Source organism: Bombus vosnesenskii, unplaced genomic scaffold, assembly GCF_011952255.1.
Source record: "Bombus vosnesenskii isolate JDL3184/JDL3185 unplaced genomic scaffold, Bvos_JDL3184-5_v1.1 scf7180000013991, whole genome shotgun sequence".
Taxonomy (NCBI): Eukaryota; Metazoa; Arthropoda; class Insecta; order Hymenoptera; family Apidae; genus Bombus; species Bombus vosnesenskii.
The window spans coordinates 185,923-208,161 of NW_022883317.1; the positions used below are offsets into that span (position 1 = coordinate 185,923).

At 39.0% G+C, this 22,239-nt stretch overlaps 2 protein-coding genes and 1 long non-coding RNA gene across 13 annotated transcripts in view; 2 read left to right on the forward strand and 1 right to left on the reverse strand.

The window, feature by feature from the left end:
* The first annotated feature begins 74 nt into the window (after nucleotides 1-74).
* LOC117239432 (profilin) lies at nucleotides 75-7,846 on the forward strand. 3 transcript variants are annotated; one of them, XM_033504990.1, is made up of 3 exons: nucleotides 75-345; nucleotides 3,593-3,878; nucleotides 5,106-7,846. In XM_033504990.1, the coding sequence occupies exons 1-2, from the start codon at nucleotides 235-237 to the stop codon at nucleotides 3,860-3,862; spliced, it is 381 nt and encodes a 126-aa protein (XP_033360881.1). In that variant the 5' UTR covers nucleotides 75-234; the 3' UTR covers nucleotides 3,863-3,878; nucleotides 5,106-7,846. The 3 variants fall into 3 exon arrangements, with proteins under 3 accessions (XP_033360881.1, XP_033360882.1, XP_033360880.1); XM_033504991.1 differs by having other exon boundaries at nucleotides 3,593-3,874; XM_033504989.1 differs by having other exon boundaries at nucleotides 76-345; nucleotides 3,593-3,862.
* Nucleotides 7,847-12,579: 4,733 nt separating this feature from the next.
* The window catches only part of LOC117239425, a 55,269-nt gene continuing 45,609 nt past the window's right edge, over nucleotides 12,580-22,239 (reverse strand). For 6 of the 9 annotated variants that reach the window (XM_033504971.1, XM_033504970.1, XM_033504967.1 and 3 more), the window contains 2 exons: nucleotides 18,526-18,588; nucleotides 12,580-14,722 (listed from right to left, as the gene is read on the reverse strand). In XM_033504971.1, coding sequence (XP_033360862.1) covers nucleotides 14,634-14,722; nucleotides 18,526-18,588 — 152 coding nt within the window. In that variant the 3' untranslated portion in view covers nucleotides 12,580-14,633. Of the gene's footprint in view, nucleotides 14,723-17,711; nucleotides 18,114-18,525; nucleotides 18,589-22,239 lie in introns of those variants that run through there. The other 3 variants (XM_033504973.1, XM_033504968.1, XR_004494442.1) reach the window with 2 other exon arrangements.
* Nucleotides 18,337-19,272, forward strand: LOC117239435. The gene is made up of 2 exons (XR_004494444.1): nucleotides 18,337-18,871; nucleotides 19,178-19,272. It is a non-coding gene; the product is annotated as an uncharacterized LOC117239435 (long non-coding RNA).

Sequence of the window (22,239 nt, forward strand, 5' to 3'; positions counted from 1 at the left end):
GGTAGTCAATTACCGGCCGGTTATCAAGAGTGGGGAGAACACGATCATCGGACGAGGAGAGTTTGGTGGGGTCGAGAGGGGTCGCTGCTAACCACGAAGAGAGGAGAGGAGGGGCGAGAGAGAAGTGTGGCCGGCGTTGAGCGCATATAGGTAGTCGTGAGAAGAGTCAGTCAGTGACGGGTTGTGTCTTTAGTGGCGTGGTGAACGATTGAGTCGAGCCGCTTGTGTTAAAAAATGAGCTGGCAGGATTACGTTGACAAGCAGCTGCTCGCGTCTAGGTGTGTTACCAAAGCTGCAATCGCGGGACACGATGGCAACCTTTGGGCAAAGTCTGAAGGCTTCGAAGTGAGTATGTCGTTCGACTAACGCCTCGGAAGCTTATTATTAGCTAGCCGACAAGAGGGAAAGTACGCACTGAATATACTTCAAAGAAATTTAAACGTATCATATCAGTAACTTGCACTTCGTATTTTTCATCTTTTCTCCCTTCTCCTTAGTTATCGTTCACCTCAGTTGATCCAGTATCGAATATTTTTCTCAGTTTCTTTATATCGGGCTAGAGTGCTATATATTAGTGATTAGCACGTAATGTATGTATTTACTGTTGATACAGTTTTATGCCTATTGATTAACTACATATTACTAATAAGTTTCTTGTTTAATACGTTCCAGTAGAATCTTAATGAATTTCGCGAAATAACATGATCAGTGTAGAGAGGGTTTTTGTCGTGAAAAAGATATTGCCACGTAATCATCGGCATATTTTGTTTTTCCAAAGCGAGGAAATAGGTATCCTTGGGTGTGTAATAAATGGGAAAAATCGTTGAAGTTCCGCGTGTTGACCCGGCATGGTTATCCCCTCGTGTTACCGACGCCGGTTAGATCGAGTAATATTCGAGATTAAGTTGTCGGATATAGTTGAAACTCGTTACCGTTCAATCAACAATAATTGAGATTTTCGTTTTTGTCGGAAATTTTCCCAAGGTATTTCGTCCACCGCCCAAATATGTCTGCAGCAGAGGACCGGTCGTCGTAGATACATCGCATAAATTCTCGAATCGATGGGAAAAACTAACCATTGTATAAGCAAATGGATTTATCTTCGGCTAGATTTCGAAAGAAAATTTGTTTCGTGCGGCTATAAAGGTGGTCTAACAGGGTAGGGTGTGGCAATTTTCACCAGAGAAAATTTTGTCTGGTCGAACTTGAATGGTTTTCGACTAAGTTTAACATGGCTGCCTGCCGGGCACGTTGCCGCTGCCACCCATGGAAATGGTGGCTCCTATTGTCGGTAGTGGCTTCTATTCCTTATCGAAGCTGTTCCATTTTCAACATTTCTCGTCACTTACGTTGGTATTCGCCCCGAAGCGAACGAAAATTTTAACGTTGATGGCATTCGTTACGAAGATGACTCATTTCTTCGGAAGCTATCCTCTGTTATCGAAAGACGTACGCAGTGACGCCTACGTGCATGTTCGATTTCGATGTATCTATCTCTTTTGTGCTTTTTCTGTCTCTTTCTGTTTTTTCAATACCCGGCCGAAATGACTGAAAAACGCAAAGAGTTTACATGAAATAAAGATTTTGTTTTGTATATGTGAGATTTGGATATTCGAGCAGTTCGAATTTTCGAGAATTGTTACTTGGAGATTTGTTATATTCGAGTAATAGAGTTTTTTTGTTATATACTTTCCTTTCTTTATTTTCACCAATGTACCAAGTAAAATTGTTACAAAAAACGATCGGAGACAGTTCTAGAAAAGTTGAGGTCGATCGACGCGCCATCCGCGTTGTATTTAAAAAGCTCTTGTGAATCGTGTCGGTAAATTCTAAGGTCCTCGAATTAGCGTGTGCGATAGTAAAATGAAACGATGGGGGTTAAAAATGTTAAGAAAGTTGGAACAAAGAGGTTGTCTCGCTTCGACAAGGGAGGAGGCCCCCCTCCCATGTAAATTTTACTAGATATTCCTTGCGTATACATATACAACCATAGAATCTTTTTTCTAAGGATACTAAGGTCTTCCTCTTGTCATTTTCGTCAATCAATTGACAAGACATTTAATTTTTTTTCATAAATTTACTTTTCACTTGCAAGCATAATCTCGAGTTCTAAGAAATATATCGAAGTATTTTTGGGATATGCATGATTTGGAAACAGTAAAATTACGTCTTAGTTTCTGAGAAAGAAAGGTAATGCAAAAGCGTAGCGTGTTTGGTTACAAGGTAAAGCAGTTCTTTCTTGGATTCGAAGAAAGGCTTTACGCGAAGAAAGACGGCGAAACGTATAGATAAAGGTCGCCAGCTGCACCGTGGCCTCGCGCGCGCACACACACTTTCCGGCTACGAATGCCAAAATGGCGATGCCGGCCGGGCAGCAACCTTCCACAGTATCGTACCTGGAGTCTCAAAATGGGCGTTTTGCCGCCTGACCAAAATTTTTCGTAGAATCTTGCTTTTCCATTCTGTCACTACGCTTCATCTTTTCATGCTTCGCAATCTACTTTACCCTCGGAGCACCTACCAGAATTTTGTTAAATTTTTCCACAAGTATATTTCGAGAGATTCGAAGTGGAGTAGATAATAGCTCGAATGCGAAAGTTAAAACAAAATAATTTAAATTATATCTATGTGGTAAAATGAGGTTAGATTACTATGAATAATGACATTTTATACAAATTAACAAATTATCATGGAGTTCTAGATAACAGTGATACTTTGAGTTTAAATCCAAAACTACCGTTTCGAGTTATTTTTAAACACGAAAATGTCACGAGGTCGTCGACGTGCGGCCACAGTTGCGCGCGAATCCTTTCTCGCGGTAATTATACTTTGTGGAAATTACGATAGGTTTTGGCGCAAGGTAGGATTACGAACGTTGCCCAATTTAATGTAAGATAATTTCAGACGACCTTGACGTTCGATAAACGTATCCGATTACGATTGTTAAATGTGTCTCCCCTTATTGTTCTGTTATCCGTTAGTAGTACTTTATTAAATATCCTATAATTATTCACACACAAACATATGCGCATACGTGCGCGCGCATAGCGCTCATGTGTTTGCCATATAAATACCAGAAAAATATTTTTAATTCTAAATCTTAACCGCGTTGAAAAAATGAAAAAATAGTTAAGAATTATGAAGTTAATGGTTTAACATTTGTATGATGATGATCGTGCATCAGAAAAGCGTATCACGCGGTGCAATTTTTCTGTAACAAGGTGAGTCGTTATCAAAAATGATTATAGATAGAGATATGTTTTCTATGTATCTATATCTGATACAAGTGGTATCGCAAGAACACCGATTAATCTATTTTGTCATGTTTGCTAAACTTCACTTTTATATCTGATATACACAAAAGCATTGATATGACTTTAGTGGATAACAGGAACGACAAAACAATGTAAAATCGAATTCTATCAATTTCTATTTATATAAGTCGTATTTACATTGCATTGTACAGGGGATTTATGTTATATTATGTATAGGGGAGACACAAAATAAAGAACTGTACTTATGCACTGTCTATCATTTAAATATGGATTTGAATTGACTTTTGTACGAAGATGAAAATAATTTCTGTGCATAGGTAAGTAAAGAAGAGTTGACAAAATTGGTCCAGGGATTCGACGAGCAGGATATTCTGACGTCGTCGGGTGTTACCTTGGCCGGCAACAGGTACATTTACCTGTCAGGTACGGATCGAGTGATAAGGGCAAAGCTTGGCAAAGTCGGCGTCCACTGCATGAAGACGACGCAAGCGGTAGTTGTTTCTCTTTACGAAGACCCTATACAGCCACAGCAGGCCGCATCGGTCGTTGAAAAACTCGGGGACTACCTTGTGTCCTGCGGCTATTAGGTTGGTATATACGTACGTATGTATCATTCGAGTATATGTATCCTTAGGCTTCGAATATAGTAGGGCAGCGAGGAGCGAGGATAACGGCGAGTAGCGATGGGCTCTGAAACAATTCGAATTGAAATTCAAGTCTGAATCAAAACTTTCAAAAGTTTTAACCTTCGAATCCTGTTTGAACTGGTTCGAATTTGTCGCCACGTATATATGTAATACAGATAGGAACTTTTCCAGATCACATCGCTAATCATCACTATCCTCGCTCCTCGCCACTTCACTATAATCTCATATTTAATACGTTAAACCTTTGTCACGTCTCTGTGCGGTAGTCACCATGATATAGGTTATGTCGAGGTGATAGATTAAAACATCGAGTAGCAGCACCGATTGTTGACACGCAGAATCATAAGCAGCATTTCCACACTTTTTGATAGGGAGAATTGAAACAAAGCCTTTTGTGCAACCCTGATTACTTTATGTTTCGGGACCTTATCTTGTTAGGTATAGGTTAGTTCGCTCGAACGCGTTGACGGTCGATTACTGACCAATTTCGTAATCTCTTTGTATCGTGATGGCTACTGTACGTGTATATTTTCAATGCATGAACCACACGCTACATAGTCTTGAAAAAATTTCCAGCCGAACGAGACGAACGGTGAAATTCAAAGATATTCGTTACGCGCGTACGAAATGACACATGCATAAGTGAGTCACTCTCGCATAATTTCAGTCGACCGCTTTGGCTCGATGTATCAGTTTGCCACGATGACTAATCACGGATTTGCGCGCGTCCCTCGTGCTTGGATCGCACACTGAGAAGCACTGACAAATACGTACTTCTTTTCTACCAGCGAAAGAACAGAGTACGCGTGTTCTTTGTTTGAGAGCTATGAACTAGATAGAGAACATAGAATAGAAATTAATCACATGTAAAACATTACATTTGCTATTGAATTTTTCTTTAAAAAAAGGGAAGGACGCTATACATAATTATATAGAGGATGGGGCATAAAATGTGACAAATAGGTTTTTTTTACAAAACTGACTTCATTTAAAAGAAAAATAGATTGGCATTAATATTTTATCGCTTGAAAAATGTATCTGGCATCGAAAAAACGAAATTAAGTAGATTTTATTTTCCACTTTCCTCCCCCACTCTTTCTCTTTTCCTTCACACTAACTAATTAATTGTGTTCGTACAACAAAATTAACAGCAGGATGTTTTCCACTCTTCTTTTTGTTTCAGTAACCTCTGGGACCCAACATAAATATCTAATATTAATATTAAACGATACGATCGATTATTTTAATGAACAGCGAATGGAATGCGTCATGCCGCACGAGTCGCGCCGGAACTGCCGCAAGCTTGCCGCGCGACATTCGATGAAGAGCAACAACTACATCAGCAACAACACCAGCAACACAGCTATCATATTCCAGTCGTCGTTCTCTCCTCTTCGATTCGGCCGATCGACGTTCGGGGAACAAACGCACGCGCTCACGTGTGCGTAATAACTTCCGAAAAAAGCTCCTAAGCATTTACTTGGAAAATGATCGCGCAAATTGTAATCGATGAAGGGCGGTCTTTTCATTGTTTTCGTTTCATCGTAGCACCCATGTTTCGAATTTTTATGTCCGTTTGTGTATTCACGACCGAGATAATGTCAGTACTATAACGACAGGAATTCCGAAAGCTTCGATGAAGACAAAGGAAAAAAACGCTTTTTTACAATTGAATAATAAAACGAAAAATTATGAACCGCAAGTACCATGCAGTTTTACATTTATACGCACCATAACAACAGATAAGTATTTACCTCAGAAGTGATAATGACATATACAGTGAGTCGGGATGAATTAAACGAGGGCAAAAGGAAGAAATATCTTTTATTTGCGAACGATCGTATTATGTCGATTCGTTGACGGAGAGACAAAAATACACGAGACGCATGCATTAAGTATAAGAAATAATGATAATAAATAATAGTAAACTATTGCGTGTTAGGTTTACAGTCTTTTTTGTAGAGAATGAAAGGATGTTAGAGACGGTGAAAGAGAGAGAGAGAGAAAGAGAGAGAGTGCGAGCGTTAGAGAAAGTTTGATGGAATAAAAGAAGAGGTGATGATGGAGAAATGGGCGTGAAAGAGGAAGCGAATGATCGAGAGGTAACTAACGAATTAGAAAGAGAGGGAGTGAGCGTGTGAGTGAGAATAATAAGGGAAAAGGGGGAGGTAGAATGTGAATGAAAAAATTAATTTCAAGAATTGAAGAATCGCGAAGAGGGAACAAGGGAAGCGGTGTCTGGAAATGTGTAAGAGAGCGCAATAGAGGTATTAACACCGATGATAGATACGGAACAAGATGATAAAAGAGGCAAAAGCGAAGTGAAGCTACAGTCGATGAGACAGTTGACAGCAATGGTGGCGGTGAGAGGACGGTGCGGACGATGCAGGCAAACGCGCAGTAGGGGGTGAAAAGGCGTGGATTGATTGTAATCCTGGTTGGCCTCTCCCTCCCCCATCCAGATCGATACAACCCTTTTAACTATTTACTCTCTTTAATATTGCTATGTGTAAGAAGAATAAAACAAATCGGGGGATGTGTCACTTATCGATAAGAGGAAGAAATACAGAGAAAGAGAGAGAGGGAGAGAGAGAGAGAGAGAGAAAGAGAAAGAAAGAAAGAGAGAGAGAGAGAGAGAGAAAGCGAGGGACGGGGGTGAGAACTGGAACGAGAAAAAGAGTCGCAAGATGTACACCAAGATAATATAAATATATAAATATGACATTTTCAAGCGCGCGTGGCATGCATACAAAACACAAACACGATTGCGAAAGTTGAAAGGTAGAACTATACACGGAACAAGAATACACATATAATTCGATTTTCTATAATTTTTATATCTTCATTTATTCATTTACATCTTAGTTTTAGTTTCTTCTTTTATATAATCAGTGTTCCCTATCTAACGAAACTGATTATAATCGAAGATAGTCTCTTACGTTTGATACGTGGATCTAATAAAAAATCAAATCTATGAAAATAAAAATTTGGACTTATATAAAAACATATTCGGAAGAGCAACGTAGTTCTCCTTGGCCGTGTAAACGTTTTTCATTCGACTAGCGCAGTCTTCTATAAGTTATACCAAGAAGAACACCCCCGCAGTCGTATACAGACGCGCATGTATACACACACACACATACACACACATCTAATACACGATACCGCTATCATTTATTATTACTGTAATATTACTGCTACTATTATTATTATAACTGGTTGCTTGTCGATTCGGCTGGTGTCAAGCAGCAACCCAAACTACTATGTAACGATTTTTATTGATAACAAAATAAGGAATAAACATTGAAGTAATAATTGTAATAAAAAGGTAACTCCCAGGCGTCGTTGAAATATTCGCATCCGCCTCATGCTTTTAGCTTTTACTTTTTTGTTTGGAAAAGGATATATATATATACACATATATATAATATATATTTTGAGATCCTTACGTTTTATGGGAAAAAATCGTTCTCGTTATATCGAGACCAACAATGCGACGATTATATACATACGTACTACATTTTTCGTGTCTTACCGAAACTGGATCGAACTCAACGGCCGATAAAACCACTTTCGACTTTTTGAAAAAATAATATGTACACCGGAAGATGGTCGATGTTTATGGTTCAAGAAAGGCAGAAATAGAAAGCAAAAGCGGGTGGGATAGGGGGATGAGTGAGGGTGTTGCGTGCGCGTCGAGCACGCGCGCGCTGGGACGCCTGTGCGCATGAGAGCGAGAGAGAGAGAGAGAGAGAAAAAGAAAGAGAGGGCTACATTTGGTTGGTTAAAATTAGGTATATAACTTTGTAAAGCCGATATACTTGCTCTTAAGATTTTTTTGCAAATGTCGACAAGAAGAATTTTCAGAATCGTGACACACGAATAATGTTTAAGGAAACAATAAATTTGTATAAAGCGGTGTAATGAAACACCTTTTGTTTTCATTCATTCGAATAACATTCAAAATAGAGAAATTATCGTAGAATTCTATGCCTCACGACTGCATATCTCGCGGTGATAAAATAAACGATAAAAACCGCGTCCTTCCGCAATCATGAATAAGATTAAATCACGCGTATGTAACTTCCGGTTCTCGGTTTCTGGACGCGTTTATTCTCGTTTCAAAATGATATTATTTAACATACATTATTGGGAAATTACACTTACCTGTACGTGGAATAGAGATTTTTCATGTAGTGCGTATATACAGCGTGTTTCATTGTTTCCCAATGTCTTAAAGGAGTTGGGTGAAGAGCTAAAGTGAAAGGGAAGAGGTTCCTGTAAATCAAGCGTGAAAAACAAATCGTTTATTCGAATAAACGGCATCAAAGCCACCAAGCATACAAGGGAGTAAATGTTATTTTTACTTTCGAAATATGGTACTCGATAGTACTAAAATTTTGTTTATTTTTTTTGTTTAATAAAATTAATTTCCTGCAAATACGTAGATCTTCGATCGTATTTTGTTGATTTTATTAAAAAAAAAAAAAAACAAAAGGAAAGGAAGGGCGAAACAAATGGCTGTGTACCGAAGAAGATATCTATTTTGGTGTTCTAACTCGTGAAGCCTTTGATGTTGTTTATCTTACTAAACGTTCTTATTTCAAAAAAATCGGAGAATGGGATAACCTGCATATCATCGTATACGTGTACATGCATATGTGTGTGTGTATATATATATATATAATATCGGTTCATCTTAATTTATAAACCGTTATTTAATTTATTGGTAGATTAGAAGATTAAATAAAACTTTTTACAAAATTATCAAGAAAATTTACATAAAAATCGCTCTCGCTTACTCGCATTGATTTTGTTTCATCTTAAAAAACATTACTTCTAATTACAGCGACCAGGATCGCCACACTTTTATATTTTCTATCAATCAACGCTTTATAGCCTACTATTTTTAGATCGTTCTCGCGAAATTTATTCGATTCGCATCTCAGAGTAAATAATTGGATGATTCTCCAAATCTCTTTCTGTCATAAATAACGACTAGAAAGATCAGAATGAGAGGCGCAAGCCTTTTGCGGTGGAGAGAACAATTATATAGATATATCTATATCTCTATATATATATATATATATATATCAATATATATATCAATATATATATAATATATATAATATATATATATAAGATACAAACGAACGGATGGTCTCGGATAAATGTTACGTATATACGGAATTCGAAGGAAAGACTTGGATCGTAATTCACGAAATGTGGTCGATATTAGTACCGAGGCGTCGAGCGCTTGATTTCGTCGAATGACTTTCCTAATCGTGCATTCGTAATCTTGCGTTCGTGCATTTGCGCTACTCATTTATTGCCATATCGTCTTTTTTATTCTTTTCTTTCTTTTTTAGTACCTTTAATCCTTGTTCTTCCAACGATGAAACGATAAAGCTATCGAATTTGTACTAAAATGTTCTCCTCGTTTGCGTTAGTCCTTTCACAGACTTTTTCCATCTACTCTGTGTAATCTACAAATCGTTAAAACTACGCGAAGCATACACATTTTATTTACCCGAGTTTGTTTCCGCTTTTGACCCGTTTCTTTTCCAACTTGTACACGCTCGTTTTCATTCAGGGAGACAAAGACTAGAAGAAACGATGCGCCCAACGAACCGGTCTTAACATCGTGGCTAGTTAAACAACAGTGGATTTGATAATGGCGTACACGAATATCGTATCGTATCGTATTACATGCCCGGCAACTTCGGTAACTTGGCTTTAGCGTGCACAGTGTGCGTCTCTTATTCTATCGGTGATGTATTGGAATTTCTCGAATACAATCATGTTCAGAACACATGTGAAAAAGGTTAATACGGGTGACAACGTTTCGATACTTAGCTTACGAAATGTCTCACCTGTTACCGGGATTAAAATGTTCAAGATCTGTGTTACACGAGTATCGTGCACATTTTTCCTTCGTATTTAACGCATATTTAACACGAGAAACACGAATGAGTCCCTCGACTCGTCTCGACTCGTTTCGAAACATTCGAAATTTTCTTCCGAAGAAATCCATCTTTCCCCTCGTTCTTCGTTCTATCTGTTCTTGGCTATTTGTCAAGAAAGTTTAGGCATTTCGGTGCTTCTCTCCTTTCCAAATGGGGTCTCCACGGCTAGCGGTGATTATTTCACGATACTACCCGTTCGAGGGAAACAACGGTTGTTTTGTTGAAATCGCAGATAAGAGGGAGAGAAAGGGAGAGAACAGGGGCAGGGGCAGAAGCAAACAAGAAGAAGAAGAAGACGAAAAAGAAGAAAATGATGGAAGATGACGAAGAGAACAGAAGACACCGTTGAAAAAAGTGATTGAACAAGTACACGCGTGTGCGTGAAATGAGATATAGCATACCGCGCAACGCTGGGACGAAGATTGCTTTACAAACGTTCGTTTAAATGGCATTAAGTTTAAGTAGCATTAACCTTTATTAGATTACCTTTTAAGTTATCTTATTAGATAGGTGTGCATGCATGTCAACGAATGTGCGACAAAGCGGCCAGCGTGCCCTCGGGTTTTTGTAACTGTAGTACTTAGTAACAGTAGCAACGGTAACAGCAATAGCAGCAACAGCAGCGGTAGCAACAACTAGCACGCGGCCGATGCGTATCTCGAATGCCCATCGTTCTCACAGTCCTAGCTAGATCTTTTCACGGCGAAAAGATCGCGGAACAGTTGCTCTCTTCTTGCGTTCCTTTGTCACGTATCCTTATGATTCGCGATCGTTATTTACAAGTGCCACTATACATAGAGTGTGTAATAAAACCGCGTTAAAATAAATAAATATATCACGCAGGGAGAAAAAAGCGGTATCATAACCTATGTTGCGGCCGAGCGACGATTGCCACATTTCTTTCTTTCTTTCGTTCTCTTCTGTCTTATTTCTTCTTTCCTCTTCCTTGAAATTCCAGCGTCCTTTTGAGTCACGTGCTCGTGTTATCGCCCTCGTAATCGTTCCAACGACTTCCGCTGTATTCGATATATCGAACAAGCCGCGAACGATACGATTATTTAAAATACGTTTTAAATAACCTACAAAGTGAAATGACGTGCAAACATGTTTCCACGATGAACACGATTCATAGGGAAATTCTGTTTCCGCGTATTTCGAAGGACGACGACGACAACGATCACGACCACGAACACGATGGAGAAATTCACGTTGTTGCGTTTGGTTGGCGCTTGAAACGAGGAAAGGAAAAGGAATTAGGAAATGAAAGAGAAAGGGAAACGATTGTTCGTTCGATCGATCGACTAAAATTTGCACTTAGGGGTTCGTACAAAATTGTATAAAGAATCGAAGTAAAATGAAATTCGAACAAATACCAAGAAATGTGATTTTCTATAGGTTTGTATGCGTTGGCCGAGTTGGCGATATATTGCGAAGGCAATCTTTGGCATTCAAGCAATTTTCCGATTGGAATCGACTTTGTCGATAATTCGAGAGGAGAATGTCGTCTGCTACATCCTATATCGAATTTTCCAATTCTCTACTAGATGTAATTTTCGCGAGAGTTATCGTTATTATCGTGACCATTTTGTTACATTACTGGCTATATAATCTTAATTCGCCTTCTATATATCATACAAATAGAGGATTATCGATAATAGTAATTGAGTAAGTAAGCAAGTAAGTAAGTAATTCAACCGCTAGTTCTAGATAACACTGATTACCGTTTCGTAACGATAACGCATTTATCGTCTCTTGCGTTTCACTTGCGTGTTTCAACGTTCTCTGCATAAGCATTATCATTTTGGTGATAGCGTTTCAGGATTAACAATGGTAATAACAATGATCGTAACAACAACCCTACGATAATAATTCAAATAAATAGCAATAATAATATTAATATTACAATAGTAAGTCCTTTTAGGTTCAGGAACTCGATAGGCCCAGATATGCAATCCCTGCGTGCCGTGAAAGGCGACTAAAAGGGAAAAATTATGATAATAAAGGAGGAAAAGATATAAATAAAACACAGTGGCAACAATTGTGGCGACGAAAGTGGTTATTGGTACTAATTATGTGTATTAAGTTGGAACGTATGAAATGTTTCTTCAAATTCAAATTTGGCGCTCTAATACCATCCATTCAATTTTGATCTATCGTCCATTATCAAACATATTATAAAATTTACCATAAATCATGTAAGTTTAACGTAATTTTTCATGTAAGGAAATTTATAATAAATATACCAAAATTTTATTATTATTTCTAGATAGCCAGAAAGTTTGTGTAATTTTTTATGGGCTTAAATTTTGAAAAAAAGTGGCACGAAAGTTGCTGAAAACCAACATTTAATATTTGATAAAGTTAAACACAACTTTTATCCCATCTTGCAATCTTCCAATGCGTAAATTACCGAAAAAGAAGCTATAACCGAAGAAATTGATCTGAATTTTTCAGCCGATAATTCTTATAAACCTGGAATAATGACGTTAATTAATCATTAAAACAGAGCATTGAATCGTATAAATATATCGATCGAAATCTTATTTGGCGGGACGGCATATTTCATACGTACCAACTTAACAACAGAAATGAGAAATAAATAACGACGAGGATGACAACAATGGTGGTGATGACGATGACGATGATGATGATGATGATACAGGTAATGAATTGCCGTAATAAAAATAGTTATTTATATGGTAACGTTGAAACTAGAGGGAACGTTTCGTTGGTATAATTACAAATTGCTCGAATAACAATAAATACGTATAGTAAATACAATGTGATTGCTTTTTACATGGTCATGATTCCGCACGTATTCGTCCCTCCGTGCGTTTTTCTACGCTCTCTTCTTTCTCTCTATTGCCTCTGCCATAATACGCGAGTAATAAACGCCGTCTAAAGTACACGTACGTAGATAACCGAGTACTCGAATACTTGATAACTTATAGTTTATTTGCTCGCTCTCTATAAACGTGCTGGCGTGTCGGATACACACAAGGAAGATGATGGGACAGAAACGCCTATGGTGTTCTGATGCACGCAATCGGTCGCAACTCGTCGACCGATCGTCGATAAATCGCAATGATCGTCGATTATCGATCGAGTCCGTCAATCAGAAAGCCGACTACCGTGTACTTTTTGGCATTTACTAATCAAGCAGTTGCCCATTCCAATCGACTCTGATCTAACCTTCCACCCCCGATGACATTAATAATAAGTCGTAGGACTTAATCGGTGCTGTTACCTCTGTAAAGTAAAAGTTTCGTTTAATCGAAATCCATCTAACAATTAGGTTAAGCCGTACAAAGCTTGCGATTTACCTCTCGAATGGAAAAACTATCGAACGTTTAACTGCTCGTGACGCGAAACTCAGCGCGTATACAAGTCTTGCGAGCAAATTCGAACCATCTTACCATTGAAAAATCTTGCTATATAGTGGTGTCGTGTCGGTTTTCTTCTTCTATGCGTTTCAGGAAATAGAAATAAATAGAGTAAACGAACGAGTCAACGGATCAACTGCTGCCGCTGTGTCGTTGCTCGAATTCTGTTTTATATCGCGTACTTCATGTTGTTTACACGATTTAAGTTCGATATAGATTCGATTTAGCAAAAGTCGATTTATGACTTGCTCGAATGATTCGAACAACGCCAGCTGGTGACGAAATCGACACGATTCGCGCAGCACTTTGCCTCGTTGCTTCTATTCCGCTTCGCGCTTTCGAGCAACGCGCTCGCACGAGCAAACGAGCTGTGCGAGAGGAACGAAACGATTTAGTATGGTAACGAAAACGTAACGTAGCGTAATCTCATTTGCAGGTTAGGTTGTAATTGATGGTACAACCTCGACCTCGAGACAAGCAAGACCAACAAGCAAGTGACGATTCTATGCGACAAAATAAGTTGAAAACGTAGAACACCGTTCTTTTGTTTTTTCACAAGCTCTATTTATTCGATCTTTGGAGAATTTGAGTTTAATTAATTAAAATATATTTATTACGCATGCGGCCTTAATTCTAACACACATTTTGGCTAATCCTCCATCCAATTAATTTCTTCTTGCTCGATTCTATCAAACTACAGATTGTCTTGGAACAGTTTAAAAGCGTTTCTTTGCTGTAGAAAATTAAAAACAGGCGCATTAAAAATACGAGCAACTCTGCAAGGTTGTCTATGTTTCGACTTGAAGGATCTCGCTGCATACTAATACTCCTACTTGGATTTATATTTATCGCATTGCGTCAAGCAGAATAGACAAACAAGGCTTTAAATCAAAATATATTATTCTACATTTTCGGCTTATTTTTCGTATAGAACCCGCCCTTTGCTGCTCGTGGCATAATTTACGAAACAGCCTAATTACCGCATACGGCCGGATGTAACGAGAAACGGAAGGAATGGAAAGAAAATCTTTTAGCCGAATAGTCGGAGAGTGTTTAAGAAAAAAGAAACAAGGAGGGACAGAGAAACGTAATTAATACGCAAAAAGATTTTACCCACGGGCTGACGTAGCTTGTTGGACTCGGAGACCACCGATCGGGCGGAATAAAAGCTCGATGAAATGGACGAAGGAACGCGAACCTTGTCGCTGCATCTACCACGAAGCAGCACCGAGGTTACTGGACGATGCAACAGCAAGCACTGTGTGTCAAAGCGCTCGTAGCGACGTGGTGCCGATAATGGTGCTGTTGCCGTGGCGCCTGTCTCTGTCGTTGCTGGCCCGTCACCCTACCGCCTAACCTGGGCTATTGGTTCTCCAGCGAATAATGACGCGACCTCTTCCAGAAACCTTTGAAGAATCCTTTCTTCTTCGGCGCGTCCCCGCATTCGGCAGCTGAAGCAAAAATATGACGCGGCTCTTTCCCTCCTAATATATCTGTGGGCTTACTGTCCACCAAGCGTCTCTTCATAGAAGCGTAATCGTAGTCTATTATAAAGCCAAGTCCACACTGACAGACGATTGTCCGAAGACACGCTGTGCGCCTGCGGCAACTGTCTTCCGTTCTTAGACAGAAGATCCGCAGACGATTCACATTTGTCGGCAGATATGCATCTTCTTTTTCCATTGGAACGTTCGCGGGCAATTGTGGGCAGAATGAGCTTTTCACCTCTTTTGGGAGGCAACGATCCCGCTGTGCGATCGTCACACGATACATTTGCTACTTTACGTTGAGCCAAGACTAGAAAAATTTACCGAATGTCCAGCTGGATGAATTGTAAAGTACAAATTAAATAATAAAAAAAAAAAAAAAGAAAAACGTCGGGCCAAGAAAGAAAGTAAAATCGAAATCACTGCAAGTCACGTACCGTCGTATCGTGGATGTGTCGTAACGAACAAAGGTCATCTCCCATTTTTCCAAATCGTGCTATACATTTTTTAATACGCTAACAAATACGTCAATCAATATGTCATGACACTTTCAAAATTTGTTCCTCGCCGTATTAATTAATTATTTATATTTACACGATATCTAATTCTACAAGTGGACATTCTACAAAGTAGGTGTTTATCATTATTATTGACTTATTAATGACTATTAATAGTCAGCATTTAAGAAGATTAAGGTAGTCTTTTCTTTGTATTTTAGGGTCGACGATGGTCACATTTCTCCAAAGATACATTTCAATAACCCGCTTGCTCCATCGCATCTTCGACTCATCGACGCCTGCTGGACAAACGACGTTGCCCTCAAACAGCGTAGAATGTCTAGATACATGTCTCGTCGACTGTCGGCGGACGATGAACGCAGACAATACCTGTCAGTGTAGACGAGTGCAGACGTGATACGTCTACGCCGGCGTTAGTAGTCTGCCAAATGTACAGCGAGATACGTTTTGTCCCGTCGTTAAAATATCGAGCAACGAGAAAAACGCTCTCGTCCTATATCGCTACGCTAGTTTATAACAGCTGGAGAACGCGCGCCTCGATTTCGACGATATTAACGTCAATCGTCATAATGAAAACGCGTAACAACGAAAACGGTTCGCTGCTGTTTCGTGACTAGGTGCGCGTTACTTTGCAACGATCGTTGCATGAAAGCGTATTTACCGCGAGCAATCTATGAAACGACGTTTCGTGGACAGCGAGCCAAACTCTTTCTTTCTTACATGCTACTTCCACACCCATCCAAATCATCCGCATTTCTTTACCGATAAAAATTGCTCGCTTTGTAATTGAATTTTCTGTCGTCACGTGTTATATAGTTATAGTACGTATACTTGTTTATCCGATTGGATTATTAAAATCTGAGTGTACAAGCAAAGCTGGTACTGGAGCGACGCACCAACTGCGTCGTGTATTTCAGCCACGTTTTTACTCTCGCTATATGTTAATAGGGGAAGCGTTGGCAATTGTCTGTCGCCTGCATAATAATCGACGGCCTTTCCGGCCTTTCCTTCGAATCGACGGACGTTAAAAACCAGCTACGACCGTCGCCACGGCGGATACTCTTCCTCCATCTCTCGATGTGCTCCAACTCGCTCGAGAATATATCATATTCGGAAAATACAAACTCCATTGTATCCGTACGAAACGATTCTATCCTTCTGTTATATCTCTCTGTAATGATTAAAGTTCTCCTGGTTACCATCATATCGGTCCAAGTTCTCAACTCTTGTCCCGGTATCCTGGTCTGGTTCACGAATACAGTTAGCCGCGTTAATATCCATACATGCCACTATCTCTGTATTCGTTGTTGATAAGAAATTGTGAGAAGAAGGCCATATCTCTGCGATGCCAGGAGCCGGAGAAAAGGGATAAAGCGAGCGAGAACGAGAGAACGGTGCGTATGGATCAATACCGATAGTGTGCAGCTACGTAGCGCACGTAGTACACGCAAATTGTTGGGTGTGTCTGATCTCTGTTACTTGACTAGCCAAACTATCCGAACTTGACAGCGATGTTGCTTGTTACTGGCGAGAAATCGTGTCGTGGCAATGAACATACTTCTCCGAGGTCTTTGTTTAGAGTGTTAAGATTAGACGAAACGACCATAGAACATAGAGAGAGCAGGAGCAGCACTCGCCTACACTCGTTTAGCGTAAACGTTGGTCGAGCAATTTGTTCGTTGATCGTTTTACAACGATCAGACGAATATTCTTCCGGTGTTTCTAGAGTCCAGCAATCGTCAAAGAATCGATAGAATTTACATGTCTCGTTTACGCTTGAATTTTATTCAGCTCGCTGTAGATCTGCACCTTTACAGGCAAATTGAAGGAAACGTTGTTTGGCTTGTGCATAAAGTTCTTCTCTATCCTTCGTTCTGTTTCTCTTGGTAAGAAGAGCTTTTTCAAAAATAACCAAAGAATATTAATAGAACTGCTGTTGGCTGTTCAGGCTAGAGGCGAACATTGGTAAACTGCTGGTGGAAAGGGAATGGATATTTTGGAATGCCATGTGTGTACCGGTCATGTTACGTGTGCAAAGATGTATGCGTGTGCACACACACACAGCCATGTTCCCCCTCTACCAGCGATAAAATAAAAAACTTACAAACAAGTACTTACAAGGATAAGTATCCGTGTGGCATAGAACATGACCGAATCGTATCGTATGGTACAGGAAGGGCACCAAACTTGGATCAACAATTCGTCTTCTTAATTATACGCAAAGAAAAACTATTGAAATTCGAACAATTACACAGATCGGAAAAGTACGAGTCAAATTATTAATCTCACTATTGCACAATAATATTCCGGCATAACAGCGTTTTTATCACGATGATTTAATAGTGATTTTATTATTTTATCGCCTCGTTTTCAATTAGTTATTCCACTCATTGTTAGTCTCTCCCTCTCTCTCTCTTTTTCTTCGTTTCTTCGTCTCTCCGTTTCATTTTATTATAAATCGTGGATCGACTTTGCTGCACTTTTCCAACTGTATTTACATACATACTTTACATATTTTATGACGATGAACTTTATTCGGTTCATTATCGTATTTTATTGTTGGACCAGCGGCTTGCATATTCTTTAATACGAAACATAATTTACACTGGAACATAATTTACCGCGCTATTCGTGCATCGCCTGTTTAAAAAGTAACGAAACTCTATTTATAAAAGGTTTTTTAGATTACAGCTTTAAGCCTTCCATGCAGATCCCTCGGGAAGCGATACACCGAGAGAAGGGGACTTTTTTTCATTACTTAAGTCAGCGCTACGGACGTTCATCCTAGAGAATTTTCACTGGATTTGGATTAGTCGTAGCTTTCCCAACATTTCCAACTGCACGAGAACTTTGAATTATTTGTTTGATTTTGAGGAACAGAGAAAAGTCACGCAAACCAAATAACGTTCCTTCTAATTCATTCGAATACTCAGAAGGTGCGAAAATAGCTTGTGAAAATGGAATACTCGTGGCAAGAACAACGAATAAATTATTACATGATACGCATGTCCTACTGGACAAATTGTAAAATTTAAATAAATAAATAAATAAAAAAACATGTTACGAGTATAGTACTCGAACCGTATGAAGTGAACTTTCAATTATTGGACTTGAACTCATCATTAAAAAAAAATCTTCGCAACTTGACAATTTTAGCTGTCCGAGCTTCGGATTCCAGTTACCGATATGTATTATTTCAATCGTAAAAGTATGGCAAAGGCAGACGGAGGATATAAAACGCGAACTTACCTGCGTATGGGCCACACGGTGATGCATTGTCCTTTCCACTTTTGCCATCCTTGCTGCCGCTTCCTGAAACAGCCGAAAACCAGTTCTGGTCTAAGAAAATGGAAAACATTGTTTTCTTTCGAATTATACGGCTGAACGCAATGGGAAACCACAGATCACTACGCAAAAGCTAGCGAAAAATAAATGCAGTTAAAAAGTGTAACGTGGAAGAGGAGAAACGCGCGTACGAAGGACACAAGCGAGTACCAGATCACTCGTATAGCAACGTTTGCAGATAATCTTCAAGTACAGCGCGTGTTCCCCTTGAAAATTCACCAAATAAAATCGAGCGGCTGCCGCATGCCAGGTAAGAATACGACACAGCGAGGACACGCTCTGATCCTAACGAGCAACATTTCTAGTTAAAGCCGCTTTCGAGCAGATTACACGTAGAATCTATCGATTCGTAAAGTAACGTGCAAATGGTTACGCAGATTCGCACAACTTCTTCTTAATTCTCTAAGATCGTCTTAGCGTTAAACCAAGCCATACCAGAGTCCTTTGCTCCCTTTCCATCCAGAGTTTATTCGGCCACCAGTAATAACCACCAGTATATACGTTCGCCACTCTATTTCTGGCAGGATAATAATAACCTCTCCATATCTTGTTTCAGCGGCTAGCTTTGGATGACAGGACGCGAGATCTTTGCCAACAGCTTTAACTTTGTAAACGACGCGACGATTGGAAATAAAATTGTTGGAGAGTCTGGCCGATCTGTGTCTTCGGTTTCTAGCGAAGGCGCCGTTTCAATTCAACGCTGCTGTCCTATTTGCTTCGTATCGTGGAATAACGTCACGGAAATTTCATCTTCACCGTGTAACTGTTGTAAATATTATCGTAAATTTTCTAGATATCGTACGAATTCTATTGTACGTTTTAGCTAAAGGAAATCACCTAAACATCTGACTTATAGGCGTATACGTATGAAGAATCTTCTCAAGACAGAGTTCAACCGCTTCGAGGGACGCATATAACGAACGGATTTTTCCTCAAGGTCGTCTCTTCGCGAAATTTCAAGACAGTTTTCAAGTATCTGTGCGTGAAAATGCCTGCTTGAAATTTTTATATTTTAACCCTAATTTTGTAACACTTTCGGGTCGTGTGAAAAACAAAGACGCTCTTACGTTTCCGTTTTCCCTTCTTGTCTCTGTTCTCCTCCTTTCGTACACTATATTTCAATTAAAATCGAATTATTCGAAGATGGTATCTCACTGGGGGTAGCCATCCACGTGTTATTTACCAATTAAGTTAGAAAAATTTACCAAATGTCCAACTGGACAAATTGTAAAGTACAAATTAAATAATAAAAAAAAAATTAAAATCGAAATATCTTTTAAACTCTTCATTTCATAAATACACATAAATATTTTGATACTTTTGCACGGAGAATAGAAAATTACATTCATAGTGCGAAAACGATATATAGAGTTCTATTTAGGAAATACCGATGACCTTGAAATCTCCTTTCTTAAAGAGAAGAAGAGAAAGAGAAGAAAACGGGCAAAAAACGAAGCTGAGAGAAGATTCTTTCCGCCGTTACACGAGTCCCTTCGTATGATTTAACTTCGCCTTGAGAAGCTTTTTCGTACGATCGTAGATAACGCAGGTATTCGTTTAGCTGAGACACCGGGTATATTAGATTATAGATTTTACAAACACGCCTACAAACATGTAATTCGATCTCTCCGTACAATATTTCGACTTTCCCATTTCCACGAATTTCTTTCTCTGATTAATAGTTCGTTATTACGATCATCCCATTAGATGACTTTAAAGAAGGTTGTACCAATAGCTGTTTAGGAATGACAAAGAGTAACAGAGAGACGACGAACAAACGAGCAAAAGGGTAAAAGAGGAAAAGAGCGCGAGAAACGAATGAGTTACCTTCGATCGAGGTCATGGTCGTGTCTAGGGTTCTTATTCAATGCCATGGTTAAGTGTCGTTACTATTATCTAGCACGTGACAATCTAGACGATAACACGCAACTTATGACTTAACCATGAAAATAAAGAAACCTGATCTATCGAAACGAAACAAAGAGCGTGGAGTCGGTCGATCGTGCCGATACGGTATTTTTAGTCGTTCCTCGAAGATGCAGACACTAGTTGCAATTTTATGTTCGTCGCGAGCCAAAGATAGCGAGAGTGAATGGGTTTGGCATTCGTGCTACAAGTGATTTTGTTCGCGATATTCGAATCTATTGATAATTTTCTGAACAACCGAAACGAGCTTCTCTCTCGCTTTTCTTTCTCTATCTTTCGTCTACTGTTACTTTCCTTGTCCAAGAGATCTCACAAAGAACATAACCTAACAAACAAACACTCACCTCACTAAAGAAATAAATCAATCAAATTCGAAGATGGTATCTCACTGGGGGTAGCCATCCGCATGTTACTTACCGATTAAGTTAGAAAAATTTACCAAATGTCCAGCTGGACAAATTGTAAAGTACAAATTAAATAATAAAAAAAAACTGTCCTTGCGATTGCACTGCGGATTTCTCTGTGCTTATGCAAAATTTACAGGATACACTGATGCACGGAATACATGTAACGTACAGAATGCAAAAAATATACAAAATATTGAAGTATGTGAATGTTTGAGAAGTTTAAATGTACAAAAGTATACAGAATACATACAGTACACAAATATATATATATATATTTAAAGTATAAAAGACACGAAATATATAAAATATCAAGGTATACGAATTTATAGGAAGTTTAAACGGAGGAAAATATAGAGAATGCACGTGACAGTACACCTTTTAATATTTAATAGATGAAACACATTTCATAAACATGATTTTGAATAAATATTTGCAGTCTACTCATCGCGTTAACACAGAACATACATAAATAACGTAGCATATAAAAATTTTTTCGGTAGTTTTATAGCTGTGAGACGTAACGTAGGCGTGTATATTTTTCTATTTAGGAATAAAAGGAAAGAAGTTGGTATTTACGTTTAAAAAAAAATGTCTTCAAGTAAATCTCCAGCCCCGGAGATAAGACGAAGGGAAGCAAGATTAAGTTTGTTCAAGGACAAGCGGAATCTCTCTTGGCAACATACTGAAACCAGCTGACATTCTAAATGTCCAAACGTTCACGACTCACAGTCTGGCGCAGTTTGCTCTGACCCATCCTTTTATGCCCCCACGCACACAGACGTACGCACGTGGGTACACTCCCTCTTTCTCTCCACACGTTCTCTCAAGTGATAACGACGAAAATTCTTCATTACCAAAACAGTTTCCTTCGACCTGTGTCAATGTTGAGAGTGAATTTTGAGACGGGTTATCAGCCGCTTCGGAGAATAACGAATGATACGGATAAGTAACGAACGACTTTTCAAATGCTTTTTTCTCAATTTGTCAACAGTGGTTGGAAATATGTACGTTGATTATTGAGAAACGAGAGAGAAGAAAAAAAGAAGAAAAGAAAAACAGCGGATTTATCATGTAACTGATTGTGAGAGGATACAGTGACAGGTATAGAGCTGAGAGCGAGCAAGCGAAATGCTATACCGGTTTTTGGTTGCTATCGTGCGACGCGACGTAGAATTTAATTTTATAGAGTAAGGTGTTTTGAGTTAATTTGAGTTAATTGCCGTATCTACGCAGCAGTTATTAACTGGTTCATTCTTCGCCTAGAAGCTTATATAATTAGGAAACT

Coding starts and splice junctions, on each gene's coding strand:
- LOC117239432 (XM_033504990.1), top strand. CDS start 235: ATGAGCTGGCAGGATTACGTTGACAAGCAGCTGCTCGCGTCTAGGTGT. Junction 346..3,592: donor CAAAGTCTGAAGGCTTCGAA/GTGAGTATGTCG, acceptor TTCTGTGCATAG/GTAAGTAAAGAAGAGTTGAC.